The sequence below is a fragment of the Sinocyclocheilus anshuiensis genome, unplaced genomic scaffold (assembly GCF_001515605.1).
Source record: "Sinocyclocheilus anshuiensis isolate Anshui unplaced genomic scaffold, SAMN03320099.WGS_v1.1 scaffold140, whole genome shotgun sequence".
NCBI lineage: Eukaryota > Metazoa > Chordata > Actinopteri > Cypriniformes > Cyprinidae > Sinocyclocheilus > Sinocyclocheilus anshuiensis.
Window position 1 is genome coordinate 2,233,647 of NW_015554147.1, and position 20,274 is coordinate 2,253,920.

General features: G+C 37.6%; 1 protein-coding gene across 4 annotated transcripts in view; it reads right to left on the bottom strand.

Annotated features, from left to right (window-relative positions):
* Positions 1-193: 193 nt before the first annotated feature.
* The window catches only part of LOC107670584 (neuroblast differentiation-associated protein AHNAK-like), a 24,040-nt gene continuing 3,959 nt past the window's right edge, over positions 194-20,274 (bottom strand). Inside the window, exons 2-9 of one of the 4 annotated variants that reach the window (XM_016463221.1) lie at positions 10,547-10,596; positions 10,336-10,443; positions 10,119-10,244; positions 9,632-9,797; positions 9,211-9,404; positions 8,076-9,078; positions 5,842-6,494; positions 194-5,652 (exon numbers count right to left, since the gene is read on the bottom strand). In XM_016463221.1, the coding sequence (XP_016318707.1) occupies positions 1,222-5,652; positions 5,842-6,494; positions 8,076-9,078; positions 9,211-9,404; positions 9,632-9,797; positions 10,119-10,244; positions 10,336-10,443; positions 10,547-10,596 (6,731 nt within the window). In that variant the 3' untranslated portion in view covers positions 194-1,221. Of the gene's footprint in view, positions 6,495-8,075; positions 9,079-9,210; positions 9,405-9,631; positions 9,798-10,118; positions 10,245-10,335; positions 10,444-10,546; positions 10,597-20,274 lie in introns of those variants that run through there. The other 3 variants (XM_016463223.1, XM_016463220.1, XM_016463222.1) reach the window with 3 other exon arrangements.

Sequence of the window (20,274 nt, forward strand, 5' to 3'; positions counted from 1 at the left end):
GTCAGTTCTGGTGAGTATAGGCTACCTTGTGTTGTCAGTAACCCTTTGAAACCCTCTTGCCCTCACTGTTTTCCTAGACTTCGTTTAGCCATGTAATTGGTAGTAGAAACTCAATATAAAGACTTAAGAGACTTTTGTGTTTATAACTTGGTGATCTATGTTTATACAGTAGGCACTGTAATTCAATCTTGGGGAAGGCTGCCTGCTGTTGTTTGTAGATTTTTCTTGCCATGTCAGTATCAGAATTGGACCACTACTTGTCATGTATTAGTGCTGCCACATTAGGAGAATGATGAGAAATCAGTGAAAAAGATCAGGAAATAATTAGTTACCACTCATTAGAATGTTAATATTTTATTTGACTGTTCTATTTTTGCATTAGATGGAGATGGGGCATCATCTAAATGACTGTTTCAAAAAAGCAACACATACAAACATATGTACTTAAACCTGCCTAAAATATGATACATATACAACAGCATTGCTTGCATGTAGACTAATTCCACCACCAACACAAGAGTTAATTTAAAAAAAGAAAAGAAAAGAAAAACATTTCACACTCAGTGTTTTCAATTCAGAAGAATTCAGAGCCTTTCTCATGAACAGAGAAGTGCTATCTGGTACAGCATGTCACAATGTGAATGAAAAAAAAAACAACAACTTAATATTGTTTGAATTTATCTTAAAAGTGATAAAAATATGTATCACAAAAATACTCAACATTACAGGCTTTCATTTTAGTGTGTTATCTGTACAGATCATGCATATAAATATGTAAAAATAGTACATGTATTTCTAATAGTATTTATAATAAAAACAATTCCATAACAACAACCAAAAACTACAGAGACAAACCAGGCAATGAAAAGGCAAAGCAATATTACCAAAATGCTGTAAAATTCTACAGCATAAATGTCATTCAAGACTGCACATGAAAAGCGTGAGAAAAAAAACAAACTGTTTTTAAATATCTTTGCATCTATCTATGTTACACAGATTTGTGCCTATGTTGTGTTTATACAGAGTGGCAAGTTACAAAAGTTGGCAAGTTACAAAACATGAAAATAAGGTCTACAATAAATAATATTCTCAACATTTTCATTATGTATAAGTTATGTTTTTCTTGCAAAAGCTGGTGAAAATATTTTTGCTTTCTTTACTTTAAATAGAATAAAACCTCCAAGACATGACAAGTATGTCACAGTTCTGTAACTGAGATTCTTACTGTTTCGAACTGGTACTTTTTGTTTCTGTATACTTTGTTGTCTTAGTCACTACAGTAAGAGTTCCCTCTGTTTTAGTAATCAGATGTTCTGAGGGCATTTCACGGGTCAAAAACTCTACGCTTGGCATCTTCACATAGAAACCTCCAGAGGCTTCCTCGCTAGAGCAAGGAAGAGAGGACTTGCATCCTTTTGGAGAGCTTTCTGGTGTGATATTAAGGATGCCAGTAGAATGGGGACTAAGGGTGACCTTGGGTACTTTGAACCATGTTGTCTCCTCTCTTTCTTCACTCTTCGTTACAGAGACAAATCCAGCTGATACTGTGGGTACTGGAGACTCTGATCCCTCCCTTTCTGCCAACATTTCAGTCTTTGCTTTCGAGGATACTATAGTGTTAATCTTTCTCACCTCCTCATCCTTCTCTGTTTTCTTCCTGAGACCTGGGAATGACATTGTGCCTGATATTGTCTTTGACTCCTTGCTCTCTTTGCTTTCTCCCGAGGCCTCGTTCCTGAGTTTCAGGCTTGTTTCCATTTCCTCTTCCTCACTTGCATCTTTTGAGTATGGTGAGAAAAACTCCACTTTAGGCATTTTAAGCTTTCCAAACATTGATTTTTCATATTTGTCACCATTTAGACTTGGACCTGTTCCATCATCAGACCCACTTGGTGTTACATCAAATGATCCTCTCTGCCCAGACAAAAATGTTACTTTTGGCAATTTAAGCTTACCAGTTTTTGACTTTCCCTCAGTTTCCACCTCATCTTCACAATATATTGCTTTCTCCTTTTCATTTGATGGAGACTTGCCAAAACTTGGCTTCATTTTGATCTTTGGCTGCTTGTGCTTCTCATCTACGATTTCTGCACTTGCTTCACCACCTATACTAGCAGTGTTCTCTATTTGTGGATTCACCATAACAAATACAGCTTTTGTTAATTTTGGCATACGTGGGCTTTCATACTCTGCCTCAGAGTCTATGTTTATAGAGTGACCTTTTCCCTGAGATGATCTGATGTTGGCTTCAGGTGAACTTAAAGAAGGCAGAGGTATTCCAAATTTTGGAATTTTGACTTTACCAGTCTGCTTTTTATCTTCTTCAGAATTATTAGTGTTAGCTTGGGCAGTCTCAATGTCAAAATCAAGTTCGGGAATCTTTGGTGCTTGTAAATCAGCTTTCAAGTTTGCATCAGTTCCTCCTTTTAGAAATTTAGCATCCATTTTTCCAGACTTGTTTATGTCATTTTCTAATCCAGATACTTTTAGTTTTGGCATTCCAATGTTAAATTTCGAACCTTTAACTTTTGGCCCTTTTATTTTTTCTTTCGGTGCGGCAGGTTCCAGATCAGTATCTGGAAGTTCATTCTTCTTTTTATTCTTTTTTCCTTCTCTTGATAAGCCAAGATCCAGCTCTAGATCCACATTAGGCATCCTCATCTTTTTACCCTCTTTATGCGAATCCTTAAGGCTCACATCAGTGGAAGGATCTGACATGTCTGCTTCTCTAGACATTCTTATATCTAGTTTTGGGATTTTAACATTTGACATTGTGAATTTTCCATGCCCTCCTCCAGATTCTCCCTCTTTGGTATCAAACTCTCCAGTTCTACTTTCTGGTAATGATATGGCTAACTGTGGTCTCTTAATATCAGGCATTTTACATTGCCCACCTTCTACTTCCACAGACCCTGAAGCCTGAGGGTCATCTGATTTGCCATATGGTAATGATATATCCACTTTGGGTATTGTTATTTTCAGTAATTGAAAGTTGCCGTCTTGTCTTCTGACCTCTGTTTTCTCTGCACTCGCTGGTTGACCTTGAGATGATACATCTACTTTTGGAATTTTGATGGCAGGAACCTTGAATTTCCCTTCTTTGCCGCACACTCCCAGTTCAAGGTCATTAGTGTCCTCTGTTTTACCATGAGGAAACGAGACATCTATTGTTGGTAGTTTAATTCCAGGGATCATGACTTTACCTTTTCCTACATCTGGTTGAATTTCTGGAACAATGTCTTTAGATTTTATTTTAGGAAGGGATATATCAGTTGTTGGCATCTTTAATTTTCCACCTTCTAGTTCTAAATCAGGTGCATGACTTTCTTCTTTGCTTTTGTGAGGTAGCGATACATTTATCTTAGGCACCATAATGTCTGGCATTTTTAATTTACTCCCTTTCACTCCAAATTCTAAATCAGGATCATCATTTTTCGTTATTTTTCCATGAGGTAATGATATATCAAGACTGGGCACGGACATTTTTGGTATTTTTAGCTTTTCACCTTTAATGTCAGCATTAGATGTGTCATGTTTAGCATTTGGTAATGATATTTCCACTTCTGGCATTCTTATTTTACCCTTCCTTCCAATCTCCACCTCATGGTTATCTGTGTCACCTGTTTTTCCATGATGAAGTGAAATGTCTACTTTAGGTATCTTGACATGGGGAAGATTTACTGTACCCCTACTACTATTAATGTGTAAGTCAGAAGAGTCTACTGATTCATTAAATTTTAACCTAGGCAAGGAAACATCCAAATCAACTTTTGGAACTGATATGCCAATTGTTGGCATCTTAGGAATTTTTAAACTGCCCTCATAACATCTGATATCTGCTTCAGATACATCAACCTCAGTTTTAGGAAGCAATACCTCACATTCTGGAATATTTGCTGTTGGCAATGATATCTCAACTGCTGGCATTCTGACCTTTCCTTTGTTATCCACATATCCAGGCATAGCCATTTCCACATCTTTGAGCTTTGCTTTAGGAATAGGTGTCTTGAATTTGGGGAATTTGAGCTTGGATTTGACCTTAACATCAGGACCCTCTACTCTGATTTCTGGTTTTGTAATTTCTCCACCACCTGCTTTTATCTTAATTTCAGCAGCAGTACCAATTATTTCAGTATCCTTTTTAGATGTTTCCACTGATGGTGATGTTCTTTCCATGTCCAAATCTATAGATAAGTCAGGACTGTCTAGTTCTAGTTTGTCTCCACTTTTCAATTTTCTGCCAAATTTAGGAAGTGATATTTTGAGCATTTTCATAGGGACGTCTGGAACATCAAAACTTGCCCCAGATGATGGCCTTCCACCCTCCGCCTTAAGAAGTTCAATGTTTTCTCTATCACTGCCCTTTCCCTTTGAAAGAGTAAAGTCCAGGTCAACTTTAGGAGCAGATATGTCAACAGTTGGTATTTTCACACTTGGCAGCTTAATGTTCCCACCTAAAGTTACTTCAGGGACATTTAAATCTCTAATTTTGACACCAGTAGCTTTGGTCGCTATATCAGAATCATGAGTCAGTTTAGGTACTGAAATGTCTATGTCTTTCTTCTCTGACCAAACTTTTAGTTCATGATCCGTTAGTTTAATTTTAGGGATAGAGATAACAGTGGGCATCTGAAATCTTAAACCTTTTTTAGTGTCATCACCCAGATCAAGCTCTCCTTCTGTGGCTCCTGGCAGAGATGTATCTATAGAGGGCATGTGAAACTTTCCACCCTTGATATCGGGATATTCACCTCCTGATGGTTTTAATTTAGGCAAGGAGCCATCTAATTTAGGCATTTCAAATTTTCTTCCTTTTCCTGCATGTCCTGCAACATCTACATCTCCTGCTCCTCCTCCTGGCAGAGAGATATCTATAGAGGGCATGTGAATTTTTCCACCCTTGATATCGGGACCTTCAATGTTGATTTCATCTCCTGATGGTTTTAATTTAGGAAAGGAAATATCTAATTTAGGCATTTCAAATTTTCTTCCTTTTCCTGTATGTCCTTCAACATTTATATCTCCTCCTGCTCCTCCTCCTGGCAGAGAGATGTCTATAGAGGGCATGTGAATCTTTCCACCCTTGATATTAGGACCTTCAACATTGATTTCAACTCCTGATGTTTTTAATTTAGGCAAGGAACCATCTAATTTAGGCATTTCAAATTGTCTTCCTTTTCCTGCATGTCCTGCAACATCTACATCTCCTCCTGTGCCTCCTGCAGGCAGAGAGATATCTACAGAGGGCATGTGAATCTTTCCACCCTTGATATTAGGACCTTCAACATTGATTTCAACTCCTGATGTTTTTAATTTAGGCAAGGAAACATCTAATTTATGCATTTCAAATTTTCTTCCTTTTCCTGCATGTCCTGCAACATCTACATCTCCTCCTGCTCCTCCTCCTGGCAGAGAGATATCTATAGAGGGCATGTGAATCTTTCCACCCTTGATATTAGGACCTTCAACATTGATTTCACCTCCTGATGGTTCTAATTTAGGCAAGGAACCATCTAATTTAGGCATTTCAAATTTTCTTCCTTTTCCTGCATGTCCTGCAACATCTACATCTCCTCCTGCTCCTCCTCCTGGCAGAGAGATATCTATAGAGGGCATGTGAATCTTTCCACCCTTGATATTAGGACCTTCAACATTGATTTCACCTCCTGATGGTTCTAATTTAGGCAAGGAACCATCTAATTTAGGCATTTCAAATTTTCTTCCTTTTCCTGCATGTCCTGCAACATCTACATCTCCTCCTGCTCCTCCTCCTGGCAGAGAGATATCTATAGAGGGCATGTGAATCTTTCCACCCTTGATATTGGGAACTTCAACATCGATTTCACCCCCTGATGGTTTTAATTTAGGCAAAGAAACATCTAATTTAGGCATTTCAAATTTTCTTCCTTTGCCTTCATGGCCTTCGACAGTCACATCTCCTCCTGTTCTTCCTCCTGGCAGAGAGATATCTATAGAGGGCATGTGAAACTTTCCATCCTTGATATCAATATTGATTTCTCCATCTGAAGATTTAATCTTAGGTGAGCTAATAACAAATTTAGGCAAATTTGTTTTTTTGCCATCAAGGTCAGTGTTTCCTTTCACCTTCCTATTTGGAAAGGACATTTCAATAGATGGCATATTTAACTTTCCTCCTTGGATCTGAGGAGCTTCAACTCCAATTTCTCCTTCTGTAGCTTTTACTTTTGGCAATGAAACATCGGTTTTTGGCATTTCAAACTTTATACCTGTTCCAGAATGGCCTTCTATATCAGTGTTTTTCTCAGTTTTATCTTTAGGCAAAGAAATGTCAAGGGAAGGTGTGTAAACTTTGCTTCCTTTTACATCAGGTCTTTCTACATTGACTTCCACAGATCTTGTTTTAATCTTTGGAAGTGACAAATCAACTTGAGGCAAAAGAAACTTGCCCCCCTTACTGACATTAACTTTGCCATCTCCCTTTACCTTTCCTTGTGTAAGAGAAATGTCAACATCTGGGATGTCTATCTTCCCACCTTTCAATTCAGGTCCTTCAATATTTATTTCTGTCCCTGCTGATTTTATTTGTGGTAAATTAATGTTCAATTTTGGCATTTGAAATTTTGTGCCCTTTTTGGTTTTTCCCTCCAGACAAACATCACCCCCTGTTTTAACCTCTGCTGAGGAGATATTATAAGAAGGTATATTTAACTCACCACCTTTGAATTCAGGTCCTTCCACACTGAGTTCCCCTTTAGTTGATTCAAATTTTGGTAAGGAAATATCCAGTTTTGGAATATCAAACTTTCCTATTCTTCTTGAATGTCTCTTGAGATCAACATCACCTGTGTCAGTTACTTTTGGAAATGATATATCAACGGATGGCATGTTGAATCTTTTGCTGTCAGGCCCTTCAATACTGATGTCACCTTGTGGTGACTTCATTTTTGGCAAGGAAATCTCAACACCAGAATCTTTCACTGCAGGCAGAGAGATATCAACCTTTGGCATTTCAACCTTTCCACATTTACCAGAGGGTTCCACATTAACATCTCTTTCGTCTTTTTTATGTGGCAAGGAAATATCCATTGCTGGCATGTGAAACTTCCTATTGGTTCTTTTAACATCAAAATCAACTTCTCTTGATTTGAGTTTAGGTAGACTTATATCAGATTTAGGAATCTGAAACTTATCTCCCTTCTCAACCTCAAGATTAATCTGTTCATCTGTTTTTCCTTTTGGTAATGAAATTATAACTCCGGGGATGCTAAACTTTCCTACATCAGGACTCTGAGAATTGAGTTTACCCTCTGGCAGTGACATATTTAGATCAAGTTTGGGCATGTTTGCGTTTCCAGAATGACCCTCGACCTCAACACTGGCCTCTATTTTTCCTTTTGGTAATGATATATCAATGGGTGGCATTTGGAATTTCTCACCTTTGACCTCTGGATCCTCAGTATTGATTGCACCTCTGGATAATTTCAATTTTGGAATCGAGACATCTAGATGTGGCTTTTTAAATTTGCTTCCTTTCACAGATGGGTCTCCAATCTCAATATTTCCCTCAGTTTTGCCTTTAGGAAGTGAAATTTCAATTGATGGCATACTCAATTTTCCTGCTTTTATATCAGACCCCTCAGCAATGGCATGCTCAGGTGATTTCACTTTAGGCATTTGAATCTTTTCCCCTTTTCCAAAGTGGCCCTCAACATCTGCACCTGCCTCTAGCATGTCTTTCGGCAAGGAAATGTCAACCTCAGGCCCGTCTATATCAATTTTCCCTTGTGGTAATTTCATTTTGGGGAGGGAAATGTCTATTTGTGGCATTTTCACATTTGGTCCTTTCTCAGAATGGCCATCCACCTTTGCTTCACCTTTACCTTTTGGTAACGAAATGCTAATATTTGGCTTGTGAAATGTTCCACCTTTTGGGCCAGGTTCTTCAACTATGACTTCACCCTCAGGGGATATTACTTTTGGAAGAGAGATGTCTAATTTTGTCATTTCATATTTTACCCCAGTACTTGCATGTCCCTCAGTATCAATGTTTTTTGCGGTCATCTTTGGTAATGACACATCTAATATAGGAAGACCTGACGTTTCTATCTTGGGCACTGCAATGTCAGGTTTTGGGAGGAAAATCTTATGCTCTTTGTCCATGGATCTATCAATGTCATCTCCAAATCTTTGTTTTGCATCAAGGTTTAGCACTGGCAAGGATGTGTCAGGCTTGGCTGTGTTGATTTTTGTTCCTTTTACATTGCAATCAGGAACTTCAACAACTTTGAATCCTGCCTTGCCCTTAGTCTTTGGGAAATGCAAGTCTAAATCCACATTTGGTGCTTTGATGTCAATCTTGGGCATTTTCAGTTTATTTTCAGATGTATCAGTTTCTTTCCTTGCCTCTCCATCAATTTCATCTGAATGACAAGAAAGTCTTACCTTTGGCAGTTTGAACTTTGGGACTGTCCCCATTGTATCTGAGACATCCAGATTTATCTTCGGCATTTTTATCTCAGGACCCTCTCCTTTTCCTTTAACACTAACCTCAGGATTAGGAACATTAGTTTCAGCTTTGTCCTGAGGCATGTTGAAATCACACTCTACTGATGGAGGCTTAAATTTGGCTTCTTGTTCTTTCACCTCAAAACTGTCATTTGAAGATTGTACATCTAACTTTGACTTTTTAATTTTAGGGAAATTCATTCCAAATTTTGGACCTTTCGTCTTGACCTTCAGCTTTGCTCTAGAGGCCTCTCCCTCATGTGGTGAAACATCTTCATTGACATTCCCTTCAGCAACAGCAGCATCCATGGCCTTCATCTTTAGAAATCTGATCTTCCTCTTCTTCTTAGTACTAGTAATAACACCCTCCAGATGTTCTGATCCATCTGCAGTGGCCTTCCCACCTTTCCTCATCTTGAACTTCGGGAATACAAACTCAACATCAACAGGACTGAGGTCTGATCTACCAGGTGAGCCCTCAACATCCAGCTCTGCCTGTGCTGTTGCTTTTTTGTTCTCTTTCAGTCTTTTCAATCCAAATCTTCCTCCTCTCCTTTTCTTGGTTTTGAACGGTTTCACGCTTTTGACGCTCTGCAAGAGAAAGGTTATCATTCCTTCTAGTTTCTACTGTTGTAAGTACTTTTGTTAAAATTAATTCACTTTGAGAAATACTGTGGATGTTAAAAAAGTAATTCTATTGTATAGCAATATTTCAGAATGTACCATTTTTTGCATCTTGGCCTTAGGTCCTCTGAGCTCAAGATTTTGTGCACCTGGACGTATTCTGACTTCACTTCCTGGCACAGTCCTCTTCAAAAAGAAAGACACTTTGTAGGGTTCTGCACACTGAAGAATTTTTAATGCGTCCTCATATTTCACGTTATCAAAATACACCCTGGCACTTAGAAGTTGATCTCCTGCAATAACACATCATCAAAAATTATTTATAACTTATATGATTTGTCTTTGTATTCTTAGTACATCTGGAAACAAAATTAATTCAGTACAGCGGTACTCAACATGGAAATTTTGTCCTTTAATGATTATAAGGTTAAAGATGCTTCTCATGCTTGTCTCTTCAAGGACAGTAGCTCAACAGTATTTGACATTGCACTTTTTAAAGTAAAATACAGTCCCTTGGTACCTTTCTGTAGACTGAGGTGCTTTGCTGCTGGGGAGTCTTTCAAAACCTCTTTGATGAAGATGCCTTGCTCCCCTCCACCCACAACACTGTACCCACTAGCTCCAACCTCAGCCTGTGTTTCAACAACCACTTCCACAAGCTCTGAGAACTGGTTTTCCTTCTCCACCTGCTCATAAAATGTACAAAATCAACTTTATTGTCATTTTTAGCACATTGCATGGCAATGGCAAGGTAAGTAGGTAAATGACAATTAGATAATACAGTAGCAGCAGTAGGATAGCAGTAGGATATGATTGATTGTCAGTACTTGAGTGAAAAAAAAATACACATACATACAGACCTACATAATACTGATTAAGCTTTGAGTTGTATACATTAATTTTTTTAAAGGAAGTTCAAAAGATGTTCATACTGTATTCCACAAAGGTGCTTTTTAATCTATTTTATTTTTTAGAGCAATTCATATTATTGGATGTTTGATTCGTACCTCATTCTTACTGCCTGTCTTGGGGGGTTCCTCCATGTCTGTGAGGGTGGATTGGGTGTCTCTAAGCTGGCTTCTCTTCTGACTCAAAACCTGTTTTAGTTCTGCATGGAGTTTTTTCTTTTGAACCTTGGAAACAAATTTGGAAGTAAGATCAAGAGAAGTTTGAGATTCACATTTCCACATGGCTGGGCTCATAGATTATATTTGTAGTACTCACAATTCGCTCTGGGCTGTCCTGTTCATCAGCGGAGATGCTGTGCTGTGTACTTAGATGAGTGCCAAAGGGAGGCCTGTCTGAGGGGGGAGAGCGTCTATTGTTGTTTACCTATTTGTAAAGAGACAAACAAGGCAGCCATGAGATCAATAAAATAAAACAGCCATCTTCTATTTGCTTTAAAGTGGTAATGGTTTGACAAGTGCCAACCTACAGGTGAATCTCTGGCTTGTGGATTCCCATGACTGTCCTCTCTGTCAGACTCTGAAATTAGAGCAGGTTTACAATGTCAGGAGCCATCAGTCAAAAGGATTTAACTGTTATAGTGCATTTAGTCCTATTTAGACCAGATACACTATGTAAAAATAGTGTGTTATTCGATATTCCATTTAAAGTTAATAAATGCTTGTCAGTACATTCGGCAATACACTTTAACCATATTTCAAAGACAATAGAAGTGTAGAAGATGTACTTAAAGGGTTAGTTCACCCAAAAATTCAGTCATTAATTACTCACCCTCATGTCGTTCTAAACCCGTAAGACCTCCGTTCATCTTCGGAACACAAATTAAGATATTTTTGATGCATTCTGACAACTCTCTGACCGTCCCATAGACAGCAAGGGTACTACCACGATCAACGTCCAGAAACGTAGCAAGGAGATAGACGAATTGTTGAATAAAGTCGTTTTTATTTTTTTCTTTTGCGCACAAAAAGTATTCTCATAGCTTCGTAATGTTACGGTTGAACCCCTGATGTCACATGGATTATTTTACCGAGCTCCTTGCTACGTTTCTGGACGTTGATCGTGGTAGTACCCTTGCTGTCTATGGGAGGGTCAGAGAGCTGTCAGAATGCATCAAAAATATCTTAATTTGTGTTCCGAAGATGAACGGAGGTCTTACGGGTTTAGAACGACATGAGGATGAGTAATTAATGACTGAATTTTTGGGTGAACTAACCCTTTAAGTACATCTTCTATACTTCTATTGTCTTTGAAATATGGTTAAAGTGTATTGCCGAATGTACTGACAAGCATTTATTAACTTTAAATGGAATATCGAATAACACACTACAGATAAAATTATAATCCAGTACTTTACCTGTGCTTTGGTATGTTAATCAACACATCAAAATAAGTGTACTTTTAATTTGACATTGTTACAAAGTGCACTTTTTAAAGTGTGTTAAGAAACAGTCATGAAAGTATCTCTTTAAGTACACTTAAATGTACATCTTTAAGTAAATTTTTTATTAATCTTATTATTCACAAGTACAGTTTTTAGAAAATACACTTTTAAGATTTGAAGTACAAGTGTTCATTCAATACAATCAAGTTCAAAGGTATTAAGAGGCATTTTATGCATCACTTGCTACATCAAATGTGTTGCTGCATGGTTATGATAAGCAGAAAAAAAAATAAAAAGGAAAATCATGTTTCTGCTTTACACAATTTGCTATCCTCTTGAAACTTTTCAAACTCATTCAATGAAATTACAGGGCCTCCGCAGCTTTGCCTATAGTGCAAACCTACCTCACTATATCAACTGTGCTGTTATCTGTGAGACAAAAAAAAAAAAATCCTGTCCCACCATAGATCAAGTTGCCATCAGGTTAGTAGGCCTGCAAACGGTGTCCTCTCTCTGCATGGTTCTCATTCCTCATTCGGCAGTGGTGTCTGGTATCTGTGTCTGTCATAAGAGTGTGTAACCAACATTAAGAAATCTGTAGACTAGCGAGCGGGTAATTTCTAATGGGCTCAGACATCCACACTGGATAACCTGTTACACAGGCACACATAACACTAGCAGGTGCGCTTTTATCGTGCTGTGCCAGCTGTGTACGACCGTGTTTCCTGACCTTTTTTGTCTCACTTAGCACCACACCTCATCAATAAGACTGCAAGACAATAAAATGTGTGTAACTTGCGTTATACTACACATCTTTTTAACATGATTTTTATATATATTATGTATTATATATAAGCCGTCTGTCTGAGGTTAGCATATTTTTTCAATTGTTTTCAATGAGAGCGCCATGTTTTTAAAAAACGGTAGCAGCGTGACAAGGTGGTGAGCGTCTATATCACGCTGAGCGCTATGCACATGGTGTTTTTTTTTTCTGGTCACTGAGAGTTGGAAAATGTTCAACTTTGGGTAAAATGCAGCGCTCCTCAATATCACTTTTTACCCAGCCATCCAATCACAGTGGATGATGGCGGGATAAATATCACCAACCTTCACATTCTACTTGTACAATGACTGTAAATATTGCTGATCTCTGAGTATCCATGTCTGTACCAGATGACATATGGACTGAAGTGATATTAATATAAAAAATACTGCTTGGAGGAACATTTCATTTACCATGGCTCTAGCTAAACGCTGCACCTCCAAAGCGGGCTTAAGTGTCCACAGCTGGCCGTTTTCAAAAGAGCTCCTGCCATTTTCAGCTGGCTTAAAATGCTTTGGTGGACACGTGGCCTTACAGTCACTTTTATAAAATAAAAACACTTGACACTGGTTGAAAAAATAGACTTTTGTTTTCTTTTAAAAGGAACTGGAAAAATTATGCAAAAATCATATTTTTATATGCATGTCTTTGTGTCTGCAACAGTGTTATTTTAGTATTATTTATATACTATTACAGTTTTTATTCATATTTTGAATTAGCTTTTATTTTTATATTTTCAATTTTCATTAGAATTTTAGTTTAATTTTTTTGTGTTTTTTAAATATTACTACATGGGTATAATTTATTCAATTTATTTCTAATTGTAATAGTAATTTTACAGCTTAAACTCAAACAAAAGTTGGTTGCCATGAAAACATTACTAATTTTAGTAGTTAACAAAATTGCTTTTTAGTTTTACTTAAAGGGGTCCTATTATGCTCTTTTACAAAGTCTTGATTTTGTTTTGGGGGTGTACTAGAACAGGCTCTCATACTAGGTTGTTCGAAAAACACATTATTTTTCACATATTTTACATTATTATAACACCTCTCTCCCCAGTCTGGCATGAACGGCTCGAATAGTTCCTGTATCAAATGAAGGCCCGCCTTCTGAAATACGAAATGTGCTGTGATTGGTTTCCTGTGTGTGTTGTGATTGGCAGCACTCGGCGCCGGAAATGTCATGCCCCTTACCATAGCCACCTGCACGCTTTAGTGTAAATATTGTGTCAAAATCAAATCAATTTGAGTGCGATTTAAATCCGGATGATTGTAACCACTCTAAGTTCGTCTGCTTTGGGAAAGCTAGCGCGTCTCCGACATAGTGATAACACTCATTGCCTTCTTTAGTGCAGCTCAACCAGGTCTCGTCCCATTCGTCGATATTTGTGATATCACAAATCCCGTAAAATATGCGTTGTAGTCCAAACGAGTCGTTCGTTGTAGTTTTTGAAAAGTGATTTCTGTTAAATAAAATATCTCCTTTTGAAGTGGACTTTGAGCTTTGTAACTTTGCAGATCTTTTTTATGCTCAAACAGTAACATTACAGACTAACTAAAGTTGAAAAAGTGAAAAAGCATAATAGGACCCCTTTAACTTTAATCCTGGTCTGGGATGGACTGGCCATCCATCCAGGGCTATCCATTCCCTGTCTAAAACCCAAAACGCTGGGAGAGAATCCAGCATCCCCTCGTTAGGACAGTCGATTTAGAAAATGGATAGATGGATGTCTTGTGTGTATATTTATGTGTGTGTTTGTGAGTGAAAGAGGCAGCTGTTCCCTAGTGATGCTATGTGTGTCCAGAGGAGGGGACAGAAGGCTGGAATGGTGCTGCACATATGTGATCTTTATATAAATACACGCTGGCCTGACCTACATGTGCTTGTGTAATGACAGAGCTGTTCACACTAGAGCTCCTGAAAATGCTGCCAAGCAATAGGCAAGCTGGGTACACATCAGCCAAACTCAACGGCAGTTTATGAACGCTCTTAAATTATATAATGCATACCTGATATACTTTAGAAAGAAGTTGAGAAACTAAAAAGTTGTCTGGAAGTAAGAAAAGCTAATTTATGCAATTTATAACAAAAGTTCAGGAGATTAATGGCTCTGATTCATGGGTACTGATGCGTAACATAGAGAACAGTGATAGAGAGGGAAATTAAGATGTGATTTTCCAGTTCCTTACGAAATTTGTTACTTATGATCATGAAAAATGTTTTGATTTAAATACCTACATTTAATATGAATTATTTATATAAACATAAAATGTTTTGCATGAAATGCATAATAATGTTTTTTTTATTCTGTTATATTTTTCATTTATCTATTTTTTTTGGTCAATACATAATTCCCAAACTTCCATTTGTTATTTTTGATAGTTTTGGAGAAATGTTGAAAAAAGTCTGAATAAACAATGAGTAGGTATATCCAATCTTTGTTTTGAATGATAGTATATATAACTGTACAGACTTTTTAAAGTGCTCTATCCATATAAATGTAATGAATACAAATTGAGTTAGCTTTTGAATCAAACCAACCGCCTCAACCTCCACTGTTCAATTATGCCCTATTGAACACACAAGCCAGCCACTTACAAGGACAGCCGAGAATAGAGACGTAATTCTGTTGCTGTTGATTCAATACAGTCACAAGATCATTTCGTATGAGAATAGGCACTTGATAATGGCACAAGAGTTACAACTGGACCAATGCCTGAGCCCAATGGTTACCCATATGGGTATTTGTGCATCCCTAATCCAAACAAAGACGCAGGGATCATGTGTCATGAGATTCAATGGTCCAAAATAAACAACTCTGTGTAAAACTCTGAAGGGTCACAAAAATATCCTAATTCTGCAATCCTCAGAAAAACAAACCCTCGTCAAATGCTCAGTTAAGGTCACGTTTGGCTGTCAATTCTCAGTTTATAAGAGGACAATGAGGGGAAGCATCGCTGACATTCTCAGAAAAGATCCGAGACTGTCTGGAGGTTTAATTTGGATGCTCAGAAGACGGGCTTTGGTTCTAATTGATGTGCTGAAGTGTTCATCTCTGAAAATCCTGTCTTTTGGTGACCATTTAATTTTGTATTTTGCAAAACTGAGCCCATTCTAAAACATAAAAGTATGACATTGTAATGCAGACACAAAACACTTTCAGTTAATACCTGTATCTGTTAGCTTTGAGTTCCAGGAAAAATAGAGCAAAAATATTGGTGACTCATCCTGCACTACTTAGATTTTGTCCAAATTCTTGTCTTCTCGGAAATGAGAAACAGATACATTTATTAAATATAGCCATTGGTATCTGTGTGGGTGAAAGTACAAGGGGCGAAAATATATCTCTCATTCTTGATTTGTCAGAATTGAGAGTATTTTTACTCCGCACGTACGACCTGCCTCAGGGGAGGAACACATGATGGATCGGCCTCTCCTGAGGGTGTGTAAAGCCAGGGAGGAAATGCCTCACTTTAAACAGGAAACTAGTATATTTACTGAGATAAAATAACAAACAACACCAAATCTGAGAGAGAAAAGAAGTTAGTTGGTAGTTAGATAATACAGTGAACCAGAATGATGTCACATGCATCAGGCAGTTACAGGAATGCACGATTACCCATTCCCTTTGACCTTTAATTTCCAACCTAATAATAATAATCATAATAATAAAAATGTAAAAATATGTTTTCACTTTTTTATAAATCAGTCATTCGTAATATATAGTTTAAAATAGTGTAAACACTAAATAACTAATTTTGCAATTTGTAAGCATTATTATTATTATTTTGTTCATATTTTTTTAACAAAAAAATATTTATTTTTTTATTATTACATTTTTTTTTTTTTATGTTTTTATTTTTTACTAAATATTTTACTTTAGAAAATAATTGATAAGTGGCCTTTGCATTTGTAATTATTTTGGAAGACCTTCCAGAAATTCTTTTATTGTGTGTGTAGCATGATATCATTCATCTGCTGCAATTTGTTACCTGAATTGTGCAATATTTGCACATCGTCATTGCATTTCATGTAATTGTTTGTATTAAGAAACAGTGTCCCCAAAAGGTATTTGGACACTTAAGCCAACTTAAGCCCCCCGTACCCGAACACGCTCCTCAGTGCAACGGTGTCGCATTAACACATCTGACTCCTGAAACGTGGCAGGAATGGCACTAGTATCACACATGCAGATATTATTCCCATACTCATGCTGGCTGAGGGCTATCGCTTCCAATGAAGCACGTGAAGTACACCTGCAGTGTTTATCGAAACATCCATCAAACATCACTGACAGAGTCTGCAAGTCATGCAGCACTGGTTTAGAGCATAAATGTTTCTCACATTTTTAATCGGAAATAAAGTCTTAGAGTTAACTGGCTGCATATACAATCTTGGTTGTTGATCATTCTGATCAATGCTGGTCCCTATTGGCTGTTATCAACATTTTTCAAAATAGATTCTTTCGTGTTCAGCAGAGGAAAGAAATTCATACAGGTTTGGAACAGCTTGAGGGTGTGTAAGGCCCCGTCCACACGGAGACGCGTTTGTATACGCATACATTTTGTATCGTATAGGCGTTTCGTCCACACGGATCCGGCATTTTGGGAGAGTGAAAGCGATATTTTTTGAAACCAGGTCCCAGAGTGGATAAATCTGAAAACGCCGCCCTTGCGTTTTCGTGTGGACAGCGAATCCGTATATTTTCTGAAACGATGACGTCATCAGCCCACGTCTCGCCCCTAGTCAGACACCGCTACGTCACGTAACAGCAACAAAAACATGAACAAACACTGAACCATTGTCTTTTTATTAACTAACATTAACACAGATTAATAAATTTGTTGTTCCATGTTCGTTTGTATACCGCGCGCAAGGTTTATGTGCATAGTCCAAGTCTTCTTCTCCGTTTTTAGTGTATCTCTGTGGCAGAATTACAGCGCCACATGCTGGTCTGGCATGTCGTTTTATGTCGGTTTTGTGGTTTCATGTGGACGCAGATATTTCTTGAGACGAGGGGAAAAAAAAGATTGGATAGGGAAAGCTCAGGCTTTGTGTGGACGTAGCCTAAATTTCATTTTGGGGTGAACTATCCCTTTAACTCTCACTATATTTCATCACATGCTGCTATCTTAACTATGGCATGTTGGGCCATGAACTCCACACAGTACCGTGAGACTGATCTTATGACCAGGGCCGCAGCTGTTGCAACTGTGTAAGACTAATACTGGAGACACACACACACACACACACACACACACACACAGACACACAGCAGAGACAGACAGACAGACAGACAGACAGACAGAAAACGACAGAAAACGCTTCATCTGGTCAGCATTGAGAGTTTCTCGTATAATGAACTTAGCACAAATTAAATATACAGCATTTGGTATTTTATCACAAAAACAATGAAAGCACCAAAACCTAAATAAAAGTAACAAGTAATCCTCATCAGGTTTGGGCAAATCTTCCATTTACCAAGAGTTAAGTCAATCCTGCACGTATTTATCTGTACTAAAGTTTCCATATCAATCTAAGAGTCTTGTCATGTTGTTATTGTGAGCAAAGCGCCACACGGCAATGTCACCCAACGTAACCCAACACAAGTCATCTATTACTCACCTTTATTGAGTGTTTCCTTGTGCAGAATAAATTATTCTCTCAGTAATAAACTCTCTTTCTCCCCCCTACATTCAGCAAGCTTATTCTCTGACTGATGCACACGGACCGGGACATTTGCAGTATTATTATGGTCTCTGTTAGGGGAGGCGGTCAGCATTCCAATTGGATAAAGCCAGTGGGATGCCCCAAATACAGAGGGTGGGAGAGCGGGGACGGGAGGTGAGGGGTCCTAGAGTAGCATCTCAGTTGCCATTCTTATACGGACACGAACAATTTACTATCATAACACAGAAGAATATGACTCTGATGGTGAGTTCAAGTCGTGTCGGAAACATCGTATTTAACAATTGAACGTACATTAACCGTTCACCACAAAGTCGTAATTAACTCACCCTTCCACAAATTAATAAATAAAGGTAAAAGTTTCAGTTTTAAATAAAGTTTCATATAAAATAAATTTGAACTGCAATAAAATTAAATGTCAAATTAATTAATTAATTAATTTCAGCTAGTTGCAACTTGATGTAGCCTACTAAAAACACAAAAATAAAACCTACTTGTATAATATAACCTAAATATGAATAAAAACCACAATAGTAGGCAATAGAGATAATAGTATCTTAATTATAGTAAATGGGAGTTGTATTTTCAATCATTTTCATATTGACCAATTGTATTTGCTTTAATTTATTCCTTACATTTTCTTTAATTGCTCTTTGAAAGATCTTTTAAAAGTCTTACATTTACCTTTATAAAACTTGTAGAAACCCTGTCACGCAACACCTTCATAAAAGAAATAAAAACCTAAAAAAGCAAAACCGCACCTGATGCGCATTCTTTATTCATCAGTAGAAGTAACATTTGTAGAAGCAGAGTTTAAAAAATATATTTTTTTGTAGAAAAGGTACATCGCCAATCACCATCAAGTGACTTGAACACACCTGATGATGTAGTTATGACTTTCCAACTTCCTAAATATAGACTTCCCAGGAGAACTGAATGCAGGTTTACTGTGAAACAGTACAAATCTCTACTCAAACAAGCAAAATCCAAACATCTGGAAAAGGAAAAAGAAGTTGTGATGAGGTATTTTTGGACAAGACGGAATAGCAGGCCTGTGTTTTTGTTCTTAGGGCAAATTACAGAAAATTCACTTTTTTGAGGTCTGGCAGCTGTTGTCTCAGACTTAACACTCAAGGATAGCGCTTGCACAAGTAGCTTTCTGTCCAACAGTGAAGTGTGTCTGCTTGTTTGTTGGGCAACTTGCTCATGTTGAAACAAAGCCGGGGTGGTGCCCAAACAGCTCTAACAGGTCACAAGATTCTGCCAAAATTCATTATCCCCACAGTGTGACACGCAGGTGGATTGATGGTCAAAATAGCACTTAAAGCCTCTAGCCGGGTACCCGGCAGCCGGGGTGTTCACATTGTTGTAATGCCTGTATTAGTAGTAGGATAAGCAGCATAATGGGCAGGATAGGCATTCGAACGAGCTGGGGCGGCTTCCCTGGCACAAGGTGAAGTGTCCAGTTTATTAGCGAATGCACCTATCAGCAAAATAGACAGCCAAGAATCTAGAGCAGACAGCTGGGCGCAGATGTCATGTGACACTTATTTACTAACAGACAGGCAAAGTGATCACATGACAAAGCAAAAGAGAGGGATTTTCAATTTTCTACAATATCTTAGGTTTTCGACATTGATTCATGAAATCCTGTTCAACATAAGCAAACATAGATCTGACATACTTCCTTTCCTTCTCATACAAGCTGTTCTAAATATTTGAAAGAAAAAATCTACCATCTCAAACACTGTGGTACTTCATCACAATTAAGTAAAAACAGAGGTGATAATATTAAATAATTTAAATAACTGAATCATTCCAAAGCTCTGTTTTGAGCAGATGTCACCATTTTTGTTGTACTCTTCTAACATGAAAACTGGCAGTTGATAAATAATAGATTATTATTAATTATTAGCTGTCCTCAGTTTCACTTTTCACCTTAGCCATTTTTAATATCCACTTAAATAAAAAAGCCAGATGCTTAATGACATTGTCCACCAGGAAGTGACAGCATTTTCAGCAGGAAAACAACACAAACATCAGTAAGTATTAGCTTGTGAAATTTTGACGTTTTGTGTTATTTATTGGATTATGTAATTTTCAAAAACATCCTATGTGATATAATTACAAAAATTAGTATAATAATTTAACCAGTTTCAAGTGATTGCAAAAGATCAAAATTAACTTAACTTTAGATTAAAGGCACAATATGTAATTTTTCGCCGCTAGAGGGCGCGTATTCAAAAGAAACAAATGTGTAGTTTGATGACGTCATGACTGAGTGTGGAATCATGGGAGTTGT